This window comes from Acomys minous, assembly GCF_964271855.1.
Source record: "Acomys minous genome assembly, chromosome: 17".
NCBI classification, from domain to species: Eukaryota; Metazoa; Chordata; class Mammalia; order Rodentia; family Muridae; genus Acomys; species Acomys minous.
In genome coordinates, this window is record NC_140500.1 from 30562905 (window position 1) to 30586500 (window position 23596).

Below are 23596 nucleotides of genomic sequence, written 5' to 3' on the forward strand. Positions count from 1 at the left end.
GGGACAGAGATAGAGGCAGAGGACAGCCAACCTTCAGGACTTACAGAGGAGAGCCCTCCTAGAGAATTGCAAGCTGTAAGAACGGCTCATCTGCGTGTGATGAGAAAGAGATCAGAACAAGGCCCACGCCCTAAATCTATGGTTGGTTCACGTTAAAGTAGATGCCTGGACACTGAGAACACACACTCCCCTCTCCCCACTCTCTCCCCACTGCTCCCCTAACCCTCACTTCCATCTGGAAAATTCTATTCAACTTCAAACCACAGTCCTTCAGCGAAGGCTTTATTTAGGGAGGCCACATGCTGCCCTCCTCCCACAAGCCTTCAGACACTGTAGGTGAGATGTTTTATCTTTTCCATTTCCTCTCTGCAAAAAGGCAGTGGGCACCTGGCACCCAAGTATTAATTTCTAACACTATTCTCCAATAAAAGAAGTCAGGGAATCTTGCACACACTGCTGACTTTAGGGCTTGGACAGAAAAAACACAAGATGCGCCTGGACCATCTCATAGTACCAGAAAATAAGTGCTCAAGGAAAACAACAACAAAACAAAAGAATGCGGTCACATAGGGGAGAGAGCAACTCATAAGTGAGTGTCCAAAAGGATGACCCAGAGGGACAGGACCTAAATGGTACTAAGTGTCTCCAGTCCCATGGCAGAGCGCTGCTTGCCTAGTATGTGCCAGACTCAGAATTCCATCATTTGCTCTGCCAAAGAAATCAATAACCCCACATCCATCAATATTGGAATTAACCAGTCAATAAAGGCTCAAGCACTGAATGGAGGTTGCCCTCTTTTGGTCAAAAACTTAGCTCTCCCCATCTCTGGAGGAGACTGGACTGAGGGATTTGTTTCCAAATCAACAAGTGAAGGGTGGGAGAACTTGATTACGGGGACTCTTTTCTAAAAACCTATAACCACAATCTTTTTTTTAAATTAATTACCTTTATTTATTTATTCATATAATATTTTGATCATATTATTCCCCTCCCCCAACTTCCCTCCACCTCCCATGCCCATACAACTTTATGTTCTCTCCCTACAACAAAACAAATATCAACACAAATAAGCAAACTATATTAAAAAAAATCATTAAGACAAAAATACCAAGATGAAACTATATCAGTCACAGGGCTGGGGGAACACTTACTACTGTTATTGTGTAGGTGAACACAACAATAAAATGACTGCTAATGACATATTGCTACAGCAGGTCAGAGCAATGCTCAACCCTCAACAGAGAAGCTGCTTCTTCTTTTTACAATTTATTTGCTTAAAATAATTCACTTTTCATCCTGATTGTAGCCCCCTCCCTCGTCTCCTCCTGGCCCCATCCTTTCTCTCTTTCCCCTAACCCCCTTCTCCTAGTTCTCAGAAAGGGGGAACCCTCCTCCCCTACCATCTGACCCCAGCCTATCAAGTCTCATCAGGACTGCCTATATCCTCTTCCTCTGTGGCCTGGCAAGGCTACCTCACCAAGGGGAAGTGATCAATGTGTGGGGACCAGAGTCCCCAGAGTCAGAGACAGCCCTTTCTCCTCATATTAGAGGACCCACATGGAGACCGAGCTGCCTATCGACCACATTGAGCAGGGGGTTGGGTCCTCTCCTTGGTCCTTGGTCCTTGATTAGTATATCAGTCTCTGCAGGCTCCCCTGGGCCCAAATTTGTTGGCTCTCTTAGTCTCCTTGTGGAGCTTCTGTCCCCTCTGGGTCCTTCCATCCCCTGACTCTTCCATAAGACTCCCTGCACTCTGCCCAAAGTTTGGCTATGAGTCTCAGCATCTGGAGACGCTGCTTCTTACAATGGATGGGAATTAACACAGAGACCCACCACTGGACAATGGGCAGAGTGAGAGACTTTGGAGCACTCGGTCCTAAATGGGATGTCTTCATAAAACCTCAGTGCTCAGGAACTGATGCAGAAGAGGAGGCAGAAAGATTGTAGGAGCTAGAGGCGGTGGGTAACTTCAAGGAAACAGACACAACAGGATGGATACATGTATGAACTCACAGAGACTGTGACAGGCAGCACACACAGGGACTTCACTGGTTCAAACAAATCAAAAAAATCCCTACACTGAGAAGGGTAGTCTGACACAAAGTCCCACCCTTAACCAAGATATTATCTGCAATTAATACCTGCTGTCATTGGGGGATATCAGCCATACTGTAGGCCGGCCCCAGGACCAAGAATAGTTGGCCAGTGCAAAAGAGACTCCATATTTTGTTGGTGCCCTCTTTGGCTTGGTTTGTTATTTTTTGTCTTAATGGGTTGTATTTGTTTGTTTGCTTTTTAGTTTAGTGTTCTCTCTCTCTCTCTCTCTCTCTCTCTCTCTCTCTCTCTCTCTCTCTCTCTCTCTCTCTGTGTGTGTGTGTGTGTGTGTGTGTGTCCGTGTCCGTGTCCGTGTCCATAAACACATTTCAGTAAGAAAACAGACATTTTGAAACATTGCTGAATAGTCAAACTGTCCAGGTCATCAAAATAAGACAGTTTGGAGAACCTAAGAGACTAAGGAGACAACAGAAACCCTGCAGTGTAGCACTCCGGATAAGGAGGAGCTACTGGGGAAAAGGAAAGTACTTCAGCAGCCCTGGCTTCCAAGTTCTGAAGGGGAGCAGTGATGGAAGGTAACAAGGTTACTGAAGCCCGAAATTGCATGAGGACAGACGGGAACTCTGCACCAGCCTTTATAATTATCTTCTTTTTGATATTTTCCCAGTTATCTTTAAACATTTATTTTGGTTTTTTATGTGTGTGAATGTTCTCCTTGCATGTATGTAGCTGTACAACCTGAGTGCCTTGTGCCCATGGAGGTCAGAAGAGGACACTGGGTCCCTTGGAACTAGAATGGATGGTTGTAAGTTGGTACAGAGATGCTGGGAATCAGATCTGGGTCCTCTGGAAGAGCAGCAGTGAACTTCACTGAGCATGCTCTGCAGCGCCCCCATCTCTGTTTTAAAACTTTATTTTCTGCGTACGGGTGTTGGGCTCGGATGCATGTCTGTGAACTGGACGTGAAGATACCGGAAGAGGGCATCAGATTCCTGGAAACTGGATTTGCAGTGTTTGTGAGCCACCAGGTGGTCACTGGGAACTGAACCCTGACTCTCTGGAAAAGCAGTCAGTGCTCTTAACCACTGAGCCATCTCTCTAGTTCTTGCAGCTATGTTCTGTAAATCAAAAGTCATTGCAAAATCAAAGTTTAAGTTTTAATGATAAGAGGATGTTGAGTGTCTAGCAGCATGGAGAATCCTTTTCATCCTTTCATGGTCTTAGACATAGAGTAGCTGTCTAGTAAATGTTTACTGAATGATGGAAAGATGATGAATGAACGAAGGCTAGGATGGACCTTTGCACTTGTCCAGCATGTGCAGGTCCAGTAGATTCCCAACATTGGCAGGAAGCAAAACAAAACAAAAACTATGGGCCAAAGGCTGGACATCAATGGGTGGGAGAGGAGGAAGTGGGGGTGAGGGAAGGAGGCAGGATATAGCTGGCAGAGAGCCGTGAAGCCGTAGGTTCCCTTTATCAGCATAATGTAGGTTAAATAAAAACATGGGTGATACGTGCTCATGTACACAAATAGAATTTCTGTGTGTGTTGGGCAGGGGAAGAGGAAGAGAGAGGTAGAGATAAAAAGATATTGGCGATAACTGAATGGGTACGTGCCACCGTGCACGTGTGGAGGTCAGAGGACAACTGTACGGAGGCAGGTCTCTTCTTCCACCTTTCATGGGTTCTGGAGATTGAATCGGGTCACCAGGCTTGCACGGTAAGCCCTTCTCCCGCCAAACCATGTCACCATACCCCCTCCTTTTTGAGACAGGGTCTCACTATGCAGCCTGTGGCTGTCCCCTGGAACTCAGTGTGTAGACCAGGCTGGCCTGAAACTCACAGAGATCTGCCCGCCTCTACCTCCCAAGAGCTGGGACTAAAGGTGTTCTCCAGTATACCCAGTTCTGTCCTACTTTTAAATTAGTCAGGAACCGCTATGCATTTATTTCATACAAAGCTGAGTGTAGTGAAAGCCAAAAGCAGAAGCTGAAGCAACACTTAGATTGGGAAAAAAACACAAAAAACAAAACCTGCAACCGTACCATATTATCAACGGTTCAAGAAACCTCTGTCCGCATCTTCATCCATAACTACTATTCTGATTGGCTTTTCCCTCCCTTGTCAACTTGACACAAGCTAGAGTTATCTGGGAAGAACAATTAAAACCATCCATCAGTTTGCCTGTGGGCAAGCCTGTAGTACATTTTTTTGATTAATGATTGATGTGGGTGGGCTTGGGTGGGACCAGCCCAATGCTGGCAGTCCTACCCCCCTGGGCAGGCAGTTCTGGGATGTGTAAGAAAGCAAACTGAGCCAAGGAAAGCAACCCAGAAAGCAGTATTCCTTCATGGCCACTGCTTAAGTTCCTGCCTCCAGGTTCCTGCCTTAATGTCTCTTCATGATAAATTATAATTGTAAGATGTAATATGTTGGAGGATGGTCTGATGTATTTTGATGCTAATTAATAAAAGGCTGCCGTGCACCTGGGCAGGGTAAATGAGACAGGTGTGGCTAAGTTTCCTGGGCTTGAGACAGAGAGGATCTTGGGAAGAAGAAAGAAGAGGAAAAGAAGAGAGGCCCAAGGACAGAGGAGAGGAGAGAAAGCCATCATGGGTGAGGTGGAAGAAAAGGCCATGGCTGGCGTGGATGGAAGATTCGGCCCAGATGAAGAACATTACCAAGTATTTGGGATTATGGATGGGAGGTAGCTTGATAGAAATTATTAGAAACAGATGGCATGGGATTGGGGCAGGGATCGGATACCTGACCCACTATGGAAAGTAGTTTAGAGGATTAATGTCTACCCTGCCCCAGGCTAACTAAGGCTATTTTAAAATATAATAGGTGTCTGTGTCTTGATTGATTGTTGGCAGGCAATACTAACATAATAATAATTATAGGCCAAATAATAAACATTACTAGGCCAGTATTAAATAATTAATAACAACAAGTAGTGCCCAACGTGGTAGGCCTAATAATATTGATACTTAAAAAACAACAGAAATAAGCCCATTCTTTCCCAAATTGTTTTGACTATGGTCTTTACCACAGCAATAGAAACCCTAGCTAACTACCCCTAACTCTATTCTTCATATAAATACAGTTGTATTATGTCTTATAAACAGAAATGGGATCGTGCTATAGATACAGATTGTGCCTCTCATCATATAAGCTCTTCTGACCTGTGAATGCTCTGCGGCCATTGCTACTAGTGGCTGAGTGGTCTTCTGTGGCAGGGATGCATAAAGCTTGTCCTACCAGAGGGCAGGTCAGTGCTGAGACTTCACTTATTCACTCTCAGAAAATAAAATCTATCTAATTAGCGCATTAGTTCACAGATATCCTTTATAATCATTTGCTATTTTCTCCTCCTCCTCCTTCTCCTTCCTCTTCTTCTTCATCTTCCTCCTCCTCCTCTTCTCCTTTTTGTTTTTGTTTTTGTTTTTTGAGACAGGGTTTCTCTGTGTAGCCTTGACTGTCCTGGACTAGCTTTGTAGACAAGGCTGGCCTCAAACTCACAGCGATCCACCTGCCTCTGCCTCCCTAAGCTCTGGGATTAAAGGTGTGTGCCACCATGCCTGAATGCTACCTTCTTGATTGTGTAAAAACATCTTAGTCCTAAAATTGAAGACTTCTAGAAGTAAGTTCACATCTTCAGGTCAAATAAACAAATGTGTGCTTACTTAGAAATTGCTTCTCTTCAGGGAGACACAATATTGTCGGCAGACAGAGAACTCTTATGAAAGGAGCTATCAAAGCCATGCTGAGCCCCATCTCACTACATGAGCAGCCAAGGCCAGGCATTCAATCCTGTGGGCTTTGGTGGCCCTGCATGCACTGTGAAGAAAATCATGAAACTCACCTAATTGGGCTGCTGTGGAGATTTAATGAGAGGACCCTGAGCACACAGAGCCTGGCATGTGCCTGATGCTACTAACAGCAGCTGGAGTCCCTCACAGCCTCCAAGAAGTACCCAGCGACCCACATCAAGCTTCCCAGTAATTCTGATGCGGCTGCTCCAGTCCATGAACTGGAGTTTGGAAAGCACTAGAAAGGGTAGGCTTGGCACCAAGAGGAAACAAAACAAAACACCCCTGGGGCTTTTTCTCATGTTCTCAAAACCCCTGGTCTGGCTCTGCGGCTTCCCATGCCCTGCACGATGGTGTACAAGCTAGAGGCATCAGTGTCCCCTGGGGAACCACAGCCTCTCCTCAGCCTGCTAGCTCAGACAAACCTGGGTGGGTGGTCTCCCAACACCTACCCAGGTTCCAACTGCTGTGCTCCCCTCACCCCACCATGGTTTTGCTTAGTTGCCCCATGGTGGGGGGTAGGGGGGAGCGGGAGCTTTAAGAACTATTGCTACCTGGGCTCCAAGTCCAGAGGTTCTGATTAACCAGCTTGGGATCTGGCTTTAGCAATGTGTTTTGGTGGGAGAGCTAGAAGCCAGGGTTTCACATGTGCTAGGACAGCACTGTAGCGCTGGGCCTATCCTCAGTCCCATCCCTGACTCTCCAGGTGGGTCTAACAACAGCCAAAGACCACTACCCAACAGTATGTAGCAGTTTCTAGAAAGGATGGATGCATACCACCCACATCACAGCTGCCTGGAAGCTGGCTGTGCTCGGGCACACAACCCATCTGACTCCCACCTCTCTGAGAGAGAGTACCCATGTGCTCAGCAGACACTAGAACATTCTTGTGTACATCCAGCTTTAATGCTTTAGAGACTAAGTAAGAACCCTCGCTTAAAGTGTGGTCCACTGCAGTTTTTTTTTTTTCCTTACTGTAACTGATTATTTCTTGGACTGCTGTGTATTCTTATCTCAAGGACTACATGTGATAAAGGACTATCAGGCTGTGGGGGGGGGGGAAGAAAGGGGGGGGTTGGTGGATGACCACACCCAATATACACAATGACTATAAGACATTCCTGATTTTAGAAAATTTGACAATATGAAGAAATGTGCACTTGAAACTGGAAACATTCTTGTACCTCTGGCTGGCCTAGAAGCTCTGAGGGCAGAAGCAGTGTGCTGAACTCCTTTCCCACTGTGGTACCCAGCACAGCGCCTGCTGCTCAGCATCTAGTAGCTGCACAGACTGAACTAGTCAGCGTCTCTAGGCCCACTACACCACCCTCCTTGTTCCCGGTCTCTGGGCACGGCGCCTGGGGCAGCTAGACGGTGGAGGCTGTCTGAGTGACTGAGCCTGGAAGCTCACATACAGAACCGCAGTGCAGCATCCTCAGGTTCCACTTCCTTCTCTGTCCATTCTCAGCACTCATTCAGTGTCAGTCTTTACACTGGAATTCTCCAGGCTGAGGATGAGAGAGGGGCCTGGCGAGCAAGAGGGCTCCGAGGTATCAATTACAGGCGTGTCCTTGAGCTCTTGTGCTCTGGCCGCCTGCTACACTGCCACCTGCCATTCTTCGGCTGGCCTCCTTTTAATGTCTCCCTTTATGCAGCAAGGAACGGGGAGAAGGGAGAACATCCTTTCCCTCCATCTGGGATGCCAGGACGGCTTACACGAAGGCAGTGGGCTTATACACGCAGGAAGGGCACTGGCCACGGGCAGGAGGTGTGTGCTAACTCTGCAGCTGATTTCAAGACCCAAAGGAAATTCCTCCCTTGCCTGCAAAATGAAAGGGTTGAGGGGCTGGGGACACAGTGTCTAGCATACAAGAAGCCTTTGGTCTAATCCACAGCATCACATAAAGCAGAGCAGTGGCGCACACTCCTAGCACTCACAGGTGGAGGCCGGAGGATCAGAAGTTCAACGTCATTATTTGCTATGGAGGGAGTTTGAAGCCAGCTTGAACTGTGAGGCTCTATCTCCATCTCTAGCACCAAAACGGAAGGAAGGAAGGAAGGAAGGAAGGAAGGAAGGAAGGAAGGAGTGGGGGCTGCCTGGGATTAGGTAAGGAGTCAAGGTGGAAGGGAGAGAAAAAAAAAAGGTGCTGACTTGTTTCATCTCAAAGACCTCTTTTCAGATGTGGAGAATTCTGGATGGCATCATACAGAAAAGAGGAACCACAGCTGGGGCTCACAACAGCAGAGCCCAGAGAAGCTCAGCCCCACAGGGTGTAAGAGCCATCAGAGGGGTGTTTAGGAAGAGCCTCAGTGTCAACTTAGAAAACGACATTCCCTTGGCGATCTGAGTTCCAACTGTAAAAATGTGACTTTAAAAAAAAATGTGGGCTGGTGCAGAATGTCCTGTATCACTTACTCTTTGGTGACCTTTGGAACTGACTTAAAGTCTTGAGCTTTAATTTTCTCATCTCTCAAGCGATTCGCACCTGCGTTCAGCTGACTGAGAATGGGGCTATCATCCAAGAAGAAGTAACCATAGCAACGCCACATACAGTCACTTCCCTACATCCTACTCCAGTTCACCCCATCACCACAGACTGCACCATCTTCAGGCCCAAGACCCTTTTATAACTTGCAGAGAAGTGACGGCCAACTGACCAACACTCTTGGGGGCTTAAGTTTTATCATCCACAAATGCAGAGTTGGAACCAACAGATCTTACAGAGTATCATACCCGCACGCTGCAGCAGATGCCCAGCCTCGAAGAAGAAGTGCATGTCTTTTCTAGGCAGGAAGGGAATAAAAAATCTTTGAGCAGAAATGACGAGGAATTAGTTTCTTAGAACGCCCTGACCTAAGATGAGCTATATAGACCAAGGGTGGTTGGTTAAAGAGGAACACCTACCATGAACTCATAAATGAAGGTCAAGCTGAAAATGTTTGAACAAGACAGGCATGCAAGGGGACAGACATGTACCACACAGGAGATGACAGAACCAATTTGACATGGGGGCTAAGTATTAAGTATCATTTAATCTTTCTGTAAGGATTTGAAAGTGATGCCACAGCCTCTCGGTATTTCAGGAGCTAACTTGGAGCCTTAGTCACAGGAGAAATTATACAGGGCAGAGCTAGGTGAACCAGCTTAGTGACAGAAGTGAACACTGACTAGGAGTTCTGGGTTCTAAACCTGGCTTCGCATGCACTTGGCCAAATCACTTCCTTTTATGACAAAACAGAATTAAAACGGAAGACTGTTTTAAAGGTTTATAAATAAGTGTTCTACTTTGCTGAGAGCCTGCAGCTCAGTGAAGTGGCACAGCTGGCATCTGGCAATTTGGATTCATGGAGCAATCTGATGAAAACTACAGCATGAGAAGGAAGAGGGCAGAGCAGTCGACCCGGCCGTCTTCAGCCGGAGAGTTTCTCTTGTAAGGATCTCATACAAATGGCTGCCTTTAATACTCAAACACTTGATGTCCCAGGCAATGAACAGAGGAGACTCACTCCTTTTAAAAGCACAGGGATGAAGATGCAAGTCTCAAGTGCACTTGAAGGTCACAGCCTGCAACAAAGACACAAATCAGTACCTAAGACTAAGTGGCAGCTAAGTGAAAAGCAGGCCCGGCTAGCGGCAGATAGAAGTCCGAGAACTACAGGGCAACCTTGGTGAAATTATAAAGAGTTTTCTACTCTTTAGTACCTAGGCTGGAGGAGGATGAGCAAAGCGTTCTTTGGGGACAGGTGGTGGGAGGCTGCTCTCCATACAAGCCCAAGAGCTGGCTTCCCGGGGAAGCACACAGTGGGAGGGAAAGCAGCAGTGTGGGGCAGTGGTCGGCAGCACTAGCAATCTGAACATAGCTCCAACAGGCTTGTGAGAGCCAGCCCTGACCACCTCTCTACACTCAGTGACTTCACATTTGTATCTAGAAATGATCCCTGGTGGGAATCCCAACACAGAGGAAATGAGCAAACATGACATAATCTGGTGACTCTTCCTCAAGGGCTGGTGGATGGACATTAACCAGCACAGCACTGACTACAAACCAGACAATGTCCAAGGGTGCTAAGATGGAGCACAGGATAAAAGCGCTGTCTGGACAACTTTGTACAGTTGGTGATCTGGGTTTGTTTTCCAGAATTCAAGGTGTGGGAAGAGAAGTGACTCTGGCTAGATGTCTCCTAGCCCCCACAAGCGCAGCCCCCCTCTCTCATATGCTCACATACACACATGTGCATGTGCACACACAGATCTCCCTCTCTCATATGCTCACATACACACATGTGCATGTGCACACACACACAGATCTCCCTCTCTCATATGCTCACATACACACATGTGCGTGTGCACACACACACTGACAAAATAATTCTATAAAATGTTTAATCTCAGGGCTAGAGGTGGCTCAGTGGTTAAGAACACAAACTTTTTATGCAGACACCAAAGCATATTTCACAGCCTCCATGTAGCAGCTTACAAGTGCCTGTAAATCCAGGTCCAGGGGATCTGATGTCCTATTCTGGCCTCCACAGGTACTACACTCATATGCACAAGCCTACAAGAACGCACGCATGCACACACATGCACACACACACACACACACACACACACACACACACACGCTCTTAAGTATTTTTAAGAGTTCATCTCTTCAATTTAGTAATTCTTTATCAAAGAGCTTTTCTTTAGAAATAACTCAAGATGCAGGAGGTGGGTTGGGAAGGAACAATTTACACATAAGAATAATCTAACAGTAACAAAGCATGAAAACTAGCTGTCAAAAACACACCTATGACAACACACCTTCTAAGAAGGGGTATAGATCTGGATGGCATTATTTTACAAACAGCATATGGTATAATTTTTATTTAAAATAATGTACAGAAAGGGTTGCAAGGAAACATACAAAGTTTACTTTTAAAGTGAAACAAAGCTGAAGTCTGGCGTAGTGGACACACTCCAAAGTGAGTCCAGGAAAGTCAAAGCTACACAGAGAAACCCTGTCTTGAAAACAAAAAACAAAAAAACAAAAGCCAAACCAAACCAAAGCTGAGTATGGTGCCACAGCTCATAATCCCAGCACTCGGGAGGCAGAGGCAGATGGATCTCGGGTTCCAGTCCAGCCTCAGTGAGCTCCAAAGTGATACTTTGCATTGACACTAAAACAAAATAAAAACCTCAAAACATAAAATCAATAGTTAAATAACTGAAATTTTACAATGGTGAAAGTGAGCTGCAGCTGGAAATTAAGGAGCACAGCTAGCAGGGTGCACTGATGCACCTGTGTTTGCACACGTTATTCATGTATTTATGTGTGTGGTGGCCATGTGTACATGTAATACAGAGTTCAAAGGAAACTCTGTGGAGCTGGTCCTCTTCTTCCATCATTGCTTGTGTTTCACAGGTCTAGCCCAGGTCTCTAGGCTTGCATGGCAAGCATCTTTAGCCAGTGAGGCATCCTGTCAGCTCAAATAACTGAGTGGATCATAACTAGAACTTAATAGAGATAAAGCATGAGCCAGGGTGTTGCTCAGCAACAGAGTGCTTACTTAGAGTACGTGAGGCACTAGGCTCCATCCCCAGCATTATAAGGTGTGTGTGTGTGTGTGTGTGTGTGTGTGTGTGTGTGTGTGTGTGTGTGTGTGACCCACTACATAATACCACATGCACATTCTCTCTCTCTCTCTCTCTCTCTCTCTCTCTCTCTCTCTCTCTCTCTCTCTCTCTCTCACACACACACACACACACACACACACACACACATTTTGGAATATGTACACTCAAGAACACATGTGTATTGAGTTACAATGTCACAGGTAATTTTCACTCTGAGTAAATCCAGCAAGTGTGTATTGAACAGCCTCATGTCATCCAGGAAGTGAGAGACAAGTAACCCCAGGTGCACTGGCCAAAAGAACCCACGCAGGGCCCCTGCCACTAAGCTAGCAAGCCTTGCTAGATGTGTGGGGCTGAAGGTGACCTGGAAACAGCTTCTCTGGTAGACAGGGCTCTTCTCGTTTATTCAGATTTTTTTTGAAAACCAAAAAGGCTTTGTTTGGGCAAACCTTGAGGACTCCAAATGTTCTCTCATGAAATAACCAAAGAGTGAGGCTAACACACACAAAAATGTTTTCATAGAAAACATAATCTGACCAATGTATTCTATGAAGAGCTATAGGAATAGTGGTCATGCATGAGGAAAACCTACTGAAGTGTGTCTCACTGGTCACCTTCCAGTTCTTACAGCCACCCACGAGGGAACCATTGGCCACCCACATTGCCACCATATACCTGTCCCTCAGTGGTAATGCTGGCTCATTAATTGCAGTGGGAACCAGAATGTGGCTTTCACTCGGCTGGAGTCACAGAGGAAAAGGAGAACTGCTGCCTTTCCCATTCAGCACACGCTCAGCTCAGACAAGACTTCCGCCCTAACCACTGTCCATTCCCCTCACCTGTGCCGCAGGGCCGCACTGCTCGCTTTCCTGAGTGCAGAGAGAACCAATGGTTAACACCATGACTGGCTCTATTCTGGGCATGAGGTCAGAACCCAGATAAGGGAGGCTGGGGCTGCAGTGTGGCCTCCTGGGGGGGCGGGGCAGATGCCACTCCCTTGTAGCCAGCAATGCTCCACATGCTCAGCCACAGCCTACGTGCATGATAGCCCTTCCCATCTGCCCTCAGCAAGCCCACAGGCACACTGCTTTCCTGCCTCTACCTGCAAGTCAGAGACTTAAAGAGCATCCACAGATGGGTCCAAACTTCCATGGCATTAGCTGTGAGCTGGGGGTGTAGCTCAGTGGTAAAGTTCACACCAAATATACACAAGGTCCTGGATTCAGCCTGCAGCCCCCACCCCTAAGTGCAGACCTGTGTTCGGCTATTATTTTTCTACAGAGAGAACCTGTGGCTTCTCGAAGATTCTTGAAGAGTTGATGCTCTGTACAAGAAACCCTCACTGTGAGCCACATGGAGAGCTTCTGGCTACTTCTTGGAGGCCTCCTGTGTACCAAGCCCTGACTAGTCTTCCCATATGAAACCTCTAGTTCCCCACACACACAAGGCACTCATGCCGGGTTCATTCTCCCATCCTGCTTTACAAGTTAGGCATGGTTCTCTACTACTTAGATGCTCCAGGGGGCGAGCACTGACAAGGGGCAGTCCCAGGAGAGCATAACATTAACAGGAGCCCAAGGCTGGCGAGACAGCTCAGCAGGCAAAGGTGCTTGTGTAAGTCTCGTGACCCACAAAAAGCCAGATGCTCCAGACTGCATTTGTGGTCCACCATTCCTACAGCAAGATCAGAGGCTGAGACAAGAGAATCACCTGGAGTTCACGGACCAGCTAGCCTAGCGTACTTAGAGGACAGAAACAACACAAGAGACCCCCCTTCAATAGTGCAGGAGGAGAAAGTTGTCCTCTGACTTCCACATGCATGTCATGGCATGCACACCTCTGTTCACACATATACATACCATGCATGCTGCATCATCATCATCATCATCATCATCATCATCATCATCATCATCATCATCATCAAAGTTTTAGCTGGGTGCACATCTTTAACCCCAGCACTCTGGAAGGAGGGGCAGGAGGGTCTCTCTGAGTTCAGGGCCAACCTGTTCTACTGAGTGAATTTCAGGACAGCCAGGGGTATGTAGTGAAACCCTAAGATAAACAAACAAAAGTTTTGAAAGACAGGAGGCTGGGTGTGGTGGTACACACCTACAATTCCAGGATGCAGAAGAATTCAAGGCCAGCTTGGACTACAAAGTAAGATCTTGTCTCATAAGATCATAAATCTTTTTTTTAAAAGATTTATTTATTTATTATGTATACAGTGTTCTGCCTCATGTACGCCTGCCTGCCAGAAGACGGCAGTAGATCACATTATAGAGAGTTGTGAGGCATCATGTGGTTGCTGGGAATTGAACTCCGGGCCTCTGGAAGAGCAGTCAGTGCTCTTAACCTCTGAGCCATCTCTCCAGCCCCAAAAGATCATAAATCTTAAACAAACAAATTAATAAATTCAGAGCAAGGATTAAAATCAAAGATCACCAAGAAAATAAGGAACGACAGCTCAAATAAATACAACAGAGACAGATGGGCGATGTTAGCTTCCAGAACAGGAGGAATTAGCCTGCGTATGGAAGAGAGGAGAATGCCCAGAGGAAACAGGGAGTGTTCAGATCCACAGAGCAAGCACTCAACAGAGCAAGGGGGGTGATGAGGGTGGGGAGAAAAAAAGGGTGCCACAGGCCAGAAGCCTGTTGGAGAAAATGTGGGCTAAACTGCAGCTGAATTCCTTCCACAATCACCATCGGAGGTCAGGTGTGTCAGAAGAGAATTCAGCTGCTAAGGTCAGAGTGAAGACACTCAGGTGTTTCATTTGGGAAGCACCACAAAAGGTCACTTCAGACTATGTGAGGGATGGATCAGAGGCCGCTGTAGACCTACCAAGTCTAGAAGTCACTCAGTAGGCAGAGAGGAAAGGCAACCCCTAGCTTGGGGTGATGACAGAAGGTACAGGTAGCAGACTGAGATGTCGAGAACCCAAAAGCCACAGGAAGTGATGGTGTGATGAGGGACAGGGAGGTAGCCAGCAAGAGGATGGAAGCAGGGCCATTCTGAGGCAGTGATGCATGGAAGAGGAGCAACAGCCTCCGAGCTCAGAGTGGACAAGCAGTCAGCTGTAGAGTGGTGAGGGGGCCAGAGGGAGTTCAGGCTTGAGGCAGGCAAGTGTGTCATGTGGGAGAAAATGGTTACTGGTGTCACAGGCATAAGGATGTCACCCAGGACAGCCATCTGGAGGATCTCAACACTTCTGCAGTTTTCCCACGAAGGAAGGAGGCTCGCTGAGAAGAGCAATTTCTGGATTAAATGCGGCTGGGAAGGGGAGGTGGAGTTGGGGTATAGCTCAGCCAGAGAGAGAGCTTGCCTACAATGGGTGAATTGTCCTAGGTTCCATTCCCAGCACTGCAAATGGGAGACAGACAGACAGAAACAGAGACACAGACAGAAGTCAAAGAGGAGGAAAAGAAGCTGCAGGCAGCTGTGATGTGGCAATAGGAAATAGAGAAAAACACCATCTGAAGGGAGAACACAGCTCAGGAGTTCACACTGAAATAATGAATGCCTATTCTCAGAAGAGGGCGAATCACTCATGAGAACACTCGAGAGACGCTGGAATTACCTAAACAGCTAAGGCTAAGGCGGTAAAGTGGGAGTGCCTGATCTCACCTAGACTCTTCAGAAACATTTATGGGGTGAGGGGGCTCTCCCGCAGCCCCAGTTTCTTGGGATGCCATGGTGGCCTTTCCCTTTCTTCCGCTTTTACCAGTGGGTGCCTCTAGAGCACCCAGATGGCAGTAAATGTGGAGTCCACAGAAGGAGCGCAGCACGGCCCCTGGGCTGAGGTGTTCGTGGGCAGCCTGGGACCTGGGCCAGAGGATGAGCAGCCTGTTAGAACTCAAGGGGTAGGGGGGAGGTTGCAGCTGGACCCCAGAAGAGGACAGGAAACAGCACACTGAGTCAGCTGTCACTTTTGGAGAGATGACTCAGGTGAGGAAGGCATCTGCCAAGGACAGGAGGGAGGCAAAGGGAAAGATCCAGCAGAGGACAGAATGCAAGCATGGGCTGTTTAGAGGACAGGCTTTAGTCAGAGCGCAGGCTTCACCTTGAGGAGCAGTGGGAGATGAGGCAGGGCTAGACATTTCAACTTTATGCTGAAGCCAGTGGGTCTAGAAGGGCTGCAGGATGAGGAAGGACATGGCCACAGGCTGGAGAATGCATTTGGAGGATGACCACAGGCTGGAAGGCTGGGAAGCTCCAGTGAGATCACCAGTGTACATGGCTGCTATGACATTTTCTAGAATATGAACTAGCACAGGTAACCGACCAGTGTATCAGTGTCTCACTTCTTTGGGCCTTTTCTTTTATTCCTTCAGGCTCCATTAACTTTTCTTGTTGGTGCCTCTTCTGCCCTGTAAGAGTCTGGGTTCTGTGAGTCAGTTATTGCAGCACCTCTCAGGTTCTAGTCCACAAGGAGGCAGTCAGACACGTGCTGAGTGATTCGGGCTTTCCTGAGACCTGACCTTAACCAATGGTATAGTTCTAATGAATGAGGGGCAACGGTCCTGGCTGCACAGGTCCTTGGTCTAATGAACCCCTGCAGAGGAGTTCAGAGGAGACTCGAGATCTGTGCAGTCTCTTAAAATATGCTGGGGAGTGGAGAGAGCAGAGGGTGGGGGTCAGGAGACCAGAAGGCTCGGAGGGAGAACAGAAAACAAGGCCGAGGGCACCTCTGAGACAAGCTGGAGACTATGACATGGTAGGGCTCCTGGGAGGGTATGGGAGTGACTCTAGCTAAGACCGAAGAGGCCACCTTCTAGCCAGAGAGGACCTCTAGTGGAGGGAGGGGAACATCAAACCACTCACAAAAAAACTTTGACCCAAAATTTACCTTACCTACAAGATGTGCAAGGATAAAGGTAGAGCAGAGATTGAGGGAATGTCCAACCAATGCCTAGTCCAACCTGAGACCCACCTCGTGGAGAGAGCCCCAGCACTATTAATAATACTCTGGTATGCTTGCAGACAGAAGCCTAGCATAGCTAGGCTTTGAGAGGCCCCACCTAGCAGTGGATTAAACAGATTCTGAGACTCACAGTCAAACATTAGGTAGAACACAGGGAGCCTTGTGGAAGAGTGAGGGGTAGGGAAGGATAGAAAGACCTGGAGGGGACAAGAACTCCCTAAGAAGACCAACAGAGTCAAATAGCCTGGGCCCAGGGGGCTTATTGAGACGGAAGCACCAGCCAAGGACTGGACCTAGGCCCCCTACACGTGTGTAGCTCATGGGCAGCTTAATCTTCATGTGAGTTCCCTAGAAAGGGGAGCAGGGCTGTCTTTGACGTGGACCCTGTGGCCTGATTTTGATCATGACCCCCTGGCAGGACTGCCTTGCCCAGCCTCGGTGCAAGATGATGTGCTCAGTCCTGATGCAACTTGATGTGCTGGAGGGGGCTCCCCTTTTCTGAGGAGTAGGGGAGGGGGGAGGAGGGAAGAGGGAGTGATGGTGGGACTGGGAGGAAAGGAGAGATGGTGGCTATGGTGGTGATATAAAGTGAATAAGTAAAATAAAAACAAATTTTAAAATATCCTGGGGAAGAAGACACAAGGAGGAAGAGAAGTGGTATATATATATACTGAGTGCCTGCTACACACTGAGGGACAACTGTACATGAAGAATGCCCACTAGGTGCTCATCTTTTTTTTTTTTCCCCCTGAGACAAGATCTCTCTACATAGCCCTGGCTGTCCTGGAACTCACTATGTAGACCAAGCTGGCCTCAAACTCTACCTGCCTCCCAAGTTCTGGGATTTCAGGCATGTACTACCACATCCAGCTTTTCTGCTGAACATTTTACTCATATTAGCACATTCCACATCACCAAATCGTGGAAAGAACTGTCCTATTGTATTTAATGGAAAGGTCAAGTCAAGAGAAAGTCACTCTGCTTTCCCAGGGCCACAGAGCTGGCTGGTGCCAGCACTGAGCAGCAGATCCAGGTCTATTTAGAAGTGCAGGGTCAAGCAGAGATAGCTTGACCAGAGCAATGTAGTGATGGGAAGGCAGAGAGTGTGGGGTTCTAGGAAGCTGGCCATTGGTCAAGGTGATGGGCAGTATCATTTTTTTCCCCACATAGGACATGCAGACACCATGACATCTATTTGATAAATTTATCATGAGACTTTGAGTTTGCGAAAGCCCCTGTGGAAGGTTGATGGAGTGACACTGGGGAAGAGCATCTATTTACTGTACTCAGGCTGACCTCCATAGCTCTCAGACAGCCCTGCCTGCTTTCACAGGTGGGACATGCAATAGGCAAGTTACTAAAGACTGGCCTGGAGGCAACTACCACCCTATTATCACCTGGATGAAAGAATTTTAAAGACTTTTAAAAGTTAAATCTTCAAAGCCAGGTGTGGTGGCGCATGCCTTTAATCCCAACACTCAGGAGGCAGAGGCAGGCGGATCACTGTGAGTTCGAGGCCAGCCTGGTCTACACAGTGAGTCCAGGAGAGCCTAGTTCAAATACCATTAGTTAAAGGCCTCTTTTTTCTCAACTCTTACACATTTTACTTCCTCCACCTGATTACACAACTTCCTGATACATGTGGATCATTTTCGTTCACAACCCAATATATGGCTCAAATTGCATACTACATATCTGGTTACTTTTAAAAAACAAAACAAAGCAAAAAACCCATTTGTAATACTCTCATCCATTCAAAAGAATTTGATTGAGGACCAAAGACAAGTGCTACACACTCTCCAGACACCAACCAATCAACATGGGCCCTGCTTAACAGTTTAACATGGTACTGTGTGGAGGGAGACCAGACAGGGAAGGACCACCCATGCCCTGCCTGTAAGGATGCTCTGGGGTGAGAGAAGCATTACTAAGCACAGAGTGTTGTAAATGCTGACAGGAAGATGACAGTGCAGGTGAAAATAGACAGAAAGAGATGTAGGTATGTTTGATTGGGTGGCGGGGGGTGTTTTGAATCTGGAGGAAAGTAGGCAAGCTTAGTGAGAGAATAGAAGAGGATGAGCAGAAAGGTCGTGGGACCAGAAGGAGGGTCCCACTGGGCTCTTCAATGGATGACCAAGTGACATGGGCAGTCTGAGGATGACTGTTCCCTAACATTATTATGCAATATAGAAGCAAGAAGATTGCCCAGGAGTAAGGCAGGCTTCAGTGGTGGCACTGGGAAGCTGAATACAGATGTATGACATCATCTGGAAGGAAAACAGATCTCTTCATCACTAATAGATGTGAGGAGTCCAGACTGCAGAGCTGTGAGACAGCTAGGGGGAGCTGAGGAGGAAGAGGAGGAGGAGGAGGAGCTGAACTAGGGACAATGGAGGTGGGAGAGGACAGAGAAGGAAACACTCTAGAGCATCCTGTGGAGGGCTAAGCAAATGTGACTTTTAAGCTTCAAAAAAGTGATCTACTATAACACAAACTTCAAAAATTTTAACTGCCTAGCAAAATGATACCCATAAACTCTGACCTTTGTTCTTTGACCTTGGAAGAAATCACTGTAGTGTTTGAGCAAGGAGACCAGCACAGTGTTGTCATCGTACTTGATTAAGAAGTATGGCAGGGCCGTGACGCCTTCAGTTTGACACAGATCATCGTAGGCACGCTCCAGGGCCTGGATCTGAAAACAATGAAGGTGAAGGCACTCTCTAGGAAATACAGCTGTGAGCTAAAGACCAAAATTGGTCAAATGAACCACCAAAGCAGCTGGCCCGGAAGAACTGACTCACCAAGTGCCCACTGATACCACCTACTAACTTTTCTGACATTTTCCCTGTGCTATGCCTTCACAGGGCACAAGAGGGGCACAAGGGGTCAGAATGGTGGCTGCCTAAGCTGTCAATCACAGAGGTTCACTGAGGTAACCAAACACTCTTCTATAATAATCCATCACGGTCCATCCAGTGAGAAAATTCATCATCATCTTTTTCGGTTTTGTTATGACATGATCCACATGCCATACAACTCACTCATTTAGAAGGCAGAATCTGTAATGTCTTGAAAGTTTTTCATTATTTGATTTTATTTTATGTGTATGACCATTTTGCCTTTATGTCTGTATGTGCACCAGGTGCCTGCAGTGCCTGTGGAGGCCTGAAGAGGGCACCAGATCCTCTGATATGGAGTTAAGGACTGTTATGTGCCATCAAGTGGCTGCTAGGAACCAAACCTGGGTCCTTAGCAAGAAAAGTGCTCTTAATCACTGAGCCATCTCTCCATTCCAGAACCATTTTTTTTCTTTTGATAGTATGTTGAAAGGGTTGGGCAATAGTTCCTGAAATGATCTGAGAATTTTTTTCCTCCATAAACATGAATATTCAATCTCCAACTAGACTGTGTTACCTCAAGCTAGGTTTCTTCTTAGAAAATTAGTTGCAGAAAACCACAACCATGTATTTGTTCTCACGTTACTTAAATTTTGAATCTTTTTTAAAAAGGTTTATTTCTTTCTATTTTATGTGTATGAGTATTTTTGTACATGTGTGTCTGTATACTATATGCATGTAGTGCACCAGGCTGTCAGAATAGGGTACTGAACCTTCTGGAGCTGGAGATACAGATGGTTAGCTGCCATGTGGATGCTGGGATCAGTCCCTGGGTCCCTGGCCAGAGTAGTAAGCACTCTTAATTGCCAAATCCTTTCCCTACACCCACCCTGCCCTTAAATTTTTGTGTCGGCTTCAGATTCTGCGTCTCACCGACTGACAGGCTTCTGGAACCCAGGTCATCTTGACCCTCAGTCAAGGTCTTAAAAACAACCAGAATTCTCCAGCTAGGTCTGCATTCTGCTGGCCCAGTTATAATTGTTCATAATCTCTAATTACTTCTTGAAGGAAGGAACTAGATCTGCATGCCTGTCCCAGAAAGGAGGTTCTGCCATTTGGTATAGGGGTGGGAGGTGGGGGGGGACGACACATGGGGAGTGCTTATTTCACAGACTCTCCTTAAAGGCTGTGTGTCTTCCCCAGACTGAAAATAAAAACACACTTTGGTAAATCTCAGTCTTTCAGATGTCCTTGTAATTCCTCCCAGTGGGCTTAGCATTTTCCCCAATTCCACGGGCCACCTGGAGGACCGCAGCTCCCTCTCTGACCTTATCAGCACTTAGTAAACACTGCTCCCGTGCCATCTGGAGCGCTCTGCAGGTGCCTTTCCTCTATCCAGAGACTGCTGGCTCATCTTCAGCTTGAGCCACACACCTGCTCTCACAGCTAAGCCCCACTTTACCTGCATTTGTTTTGCTTGCTGATACCTGTTTTGGTGAAAGCCTTTGATCCAAGCCCACAGGGCCCTGAATTAGAGGGATACTCTCAGGGAGACAGAGGGCAGGGCAGCAAAACCAGTAGTAGAAGTGGTACTTCTTCAAGTCCTAGGGTAAAAACATCAAAACAAAATTGTATGTAACATTGGTCCTATGAGTTAAAGCAACACACATCCATTAATGTAATTTATTAAACCAGGAACAGTGATGCACACCTGTAACCCCAGCACCTGAGAGGAAAAAGCAGGACATCCTTAACAACATAGCAAGTTAGAGACCAGCCTGGGTTACATAAAGACCCAACTTCAAAAACCACAAGAAGAGCAAATGCATTAAAAAGCTGATACACGCCGGGCATGGTGGCACACGCCTTTAACACCAGCACTCAGGAGGCAGAGGCAAGTGGATCGCTGTGAGTTCAAGACCAGTCTAATCAACAAAGCGAGTCCAGAGCAGCCAGGATTACAGAGAAACAAGTATGCCTGATTGTCTCCATCAGCCTCAGGGAGCGAATGCAGAACTTCTGCCTAAATCTCAGGCCTCCTGGCCTACATCACCTCATAACAGACTTTCTCACTCAAAGGCAGAAGTTGAACCCTTGACTCCTGTGTGCTTTGGAAGAAACTACCCTAGGAGGTAGAGTATCATCCCATTTTAAAGTGAAAATACCCAGCAGGCTTCCCATGAAGACCCCACCAATGCTATCCGGCCTCCTCTGCACACCAGAGGGAACCCTTCCCCAGAGGCTTGATAGTCCATGTGGCTCAGATTTTGCAACTTTTTAAGATTTCAGACTGTTTGCATATGTACCCTGAAATACCTTGTGAATGGGACTTAAGCCTAAAAAAGGAAATTCATTTGTGTGCTACGTACATCTCATCTCCATGACCTGCATGACATTTTCCACCGTATTTTTAGTGCAGCAGCGTTTTAAGTGGGGGATTTTCCGTTGTGTTACCATGTCCTGATCTGGGAACGTTTCAAGCTTTCAGATTAAGGATGCTGCCCTGTTTAATGCTGCTTTCCAAAATGTCTTCCAGTCAAGTGTAAGTCAGCAACTATTAAATGCCTGCTGTGTACAGGGCAACCACAACACTCAGACAATGACTAAACCTTGGTCCTAGCTACCAGCGGCTGGCCTTCTCCATGGAGCAGGGACAGTGAGTCCTTGATTGACAGTCTGAGATAGAGGAGTCTCCAAGTACTGAGGTACAAGAACATCATGCAAGGAACAGCTAGCCACTACCACATGCAGGGGGAGTTCCTGAGCTATTCTGAACTCACACTTTGAAGCCAAAGTGTGGCAGTAGGGCGTGACTATCTCATGGGGAAGGACCCCAGAGCTCTGTGGCTCCTGGACAGCCTCTTCACTCATCTGCGGCCAGGGCTCTAATGCAGTTCTTCAGCTAAGGAACCACTTCTATTGAGCCTTGCTAATAATGAGAACTGCAGAGCTGTCCCATGACTTTGATTTAGATTGTTTGGGTTTTGCATATGAGTGTGCTATATATACATATGTGTGTTCTCATGTCTGTGGACGTGTGTGTGTGTGTGTGTGTATGTGTGTGTACAAGGGTGTAACATGTACACATGTGTGGAACAAGGGTCTCTGGCTGAGCCCAAAGCTCACTTGAGGAGGCCATCTGACTAGTCAGTGTCTTTGTGCTCCACATGTGGCGGCTGCCACACCCACTTGCCTTTTATGTGGTTCTCAGAATCTGAACTCAGGTCCCCATGCCTGCAAATGCTAGCGCTTTACCCACCAAGCCATTTGCAGCCCCTAGAGGCCTCTTACATCAAAACATAATTCATAACCCATAATTTTGTGGGGCTTGTTGTCATTTGACATGGCTGAACCACTAATAATTCTTGAACATTTTTATTATTTCAAGAAGAAGCCCTGTCCCTAGGAGCAGAAGGGACCCACTCCCGCGCCTCCCTCGCCTTGGACACACCAGTCCGTTCTCTGGATATCCCTCCTCCTGAGTTTTCAAAGAAATGGAATCACTGGATGACTCTGAAATAGAAGTATGTATGTAATGCAGCTCCAGGTGCGAGCCTAATAGTCACAGGCTCCACAGCCCCCAACTCGGCCACCAAGAAGAAGAAAAGAGTCTCCTTTCACAGCTGCCGACTGAAGTTAAATAAAAGGCTTAGCCTCTGAGGCCTGAGAACTGCAGAAAGGAGAGCCGACAGCCTGGGAGTGTGCGCTCCCCTGTGTTTAAGTGATTTGTCACAGCTGATCTTCAGCAAAAGGTTAAGCAATTCAAGATGGGGGCAGCTCCCGCCAGCTTATCAGGGCATCTCGAGAAGCTGGAGCTTTGATTTCCTGGAGTTGTGCTTTTTTTCTTTTTTCTTTTCTTTTCATGATACAAACGATCTTGGACAAATTAAACATAAAACCTTTTGTGTCTAAAGACTTTAAAGGAGACATTTTTATTTTTTTTGTATAGCCTGCCTAAAAACACTTTGCAAAAAAAGGACAGCAAGGCAGATACCCACTGACTGCAGGAAACTGCTTAAAAGTATAATGAGAGCTGATGTTATTTTCTCAGTAAGCTGAAATTATCAATTAGGATCCATGGTATAAAAATGGATTAATGTTTAATTAACAAGAATTCTTAGTATAAAAAGGTACTTGTATTCAAGTAAAAACTCTGAAACCTTTAGCAATATTTAAATCTAGCCTACCAATGAACTCATAAGCAGACAAATGATTGACATCCAAGCGACAGAGCCCCAGAGATCCTTCTCTTTTGCCATACTCACGGGAAATGTGCCCCCAAAGGTAACCTATGGGGTATTGTGACCCTCGGGTTGCCTGAGGTGTGTACCCTGCCAGCCTCTCCTGTGCCTGG

General features: G+C 46.9%; 1 protein-coding gene across 2 annotated transcripts in view; it reads right to left on the bottom strand.

The window, feature by feature from the left end:
- Positions 1–23596, bottom strand: part of ATG7 (autophagy related 7) — a 220959-nt gene that overhangs the window by 159503 nt on the left and 37860 nt on the right. For both annotated transcript variants that reach the window (XM_084765218.1, XM_084765217.1), the window contains exons 6-7: positions 20730–20846; positions 18948–19097 (exon numbers count right to left, since the gene is read on the bottom strand). In XM_084765218.1, the coding sequence (XP_084621344.1) occupies positions 18948–19097; positions 20730–20846 (267 nt within the window). The remainder of the gene's footprint in view (positions 1–18947; positions 19098–20729; positions 20847–23596) is intronic.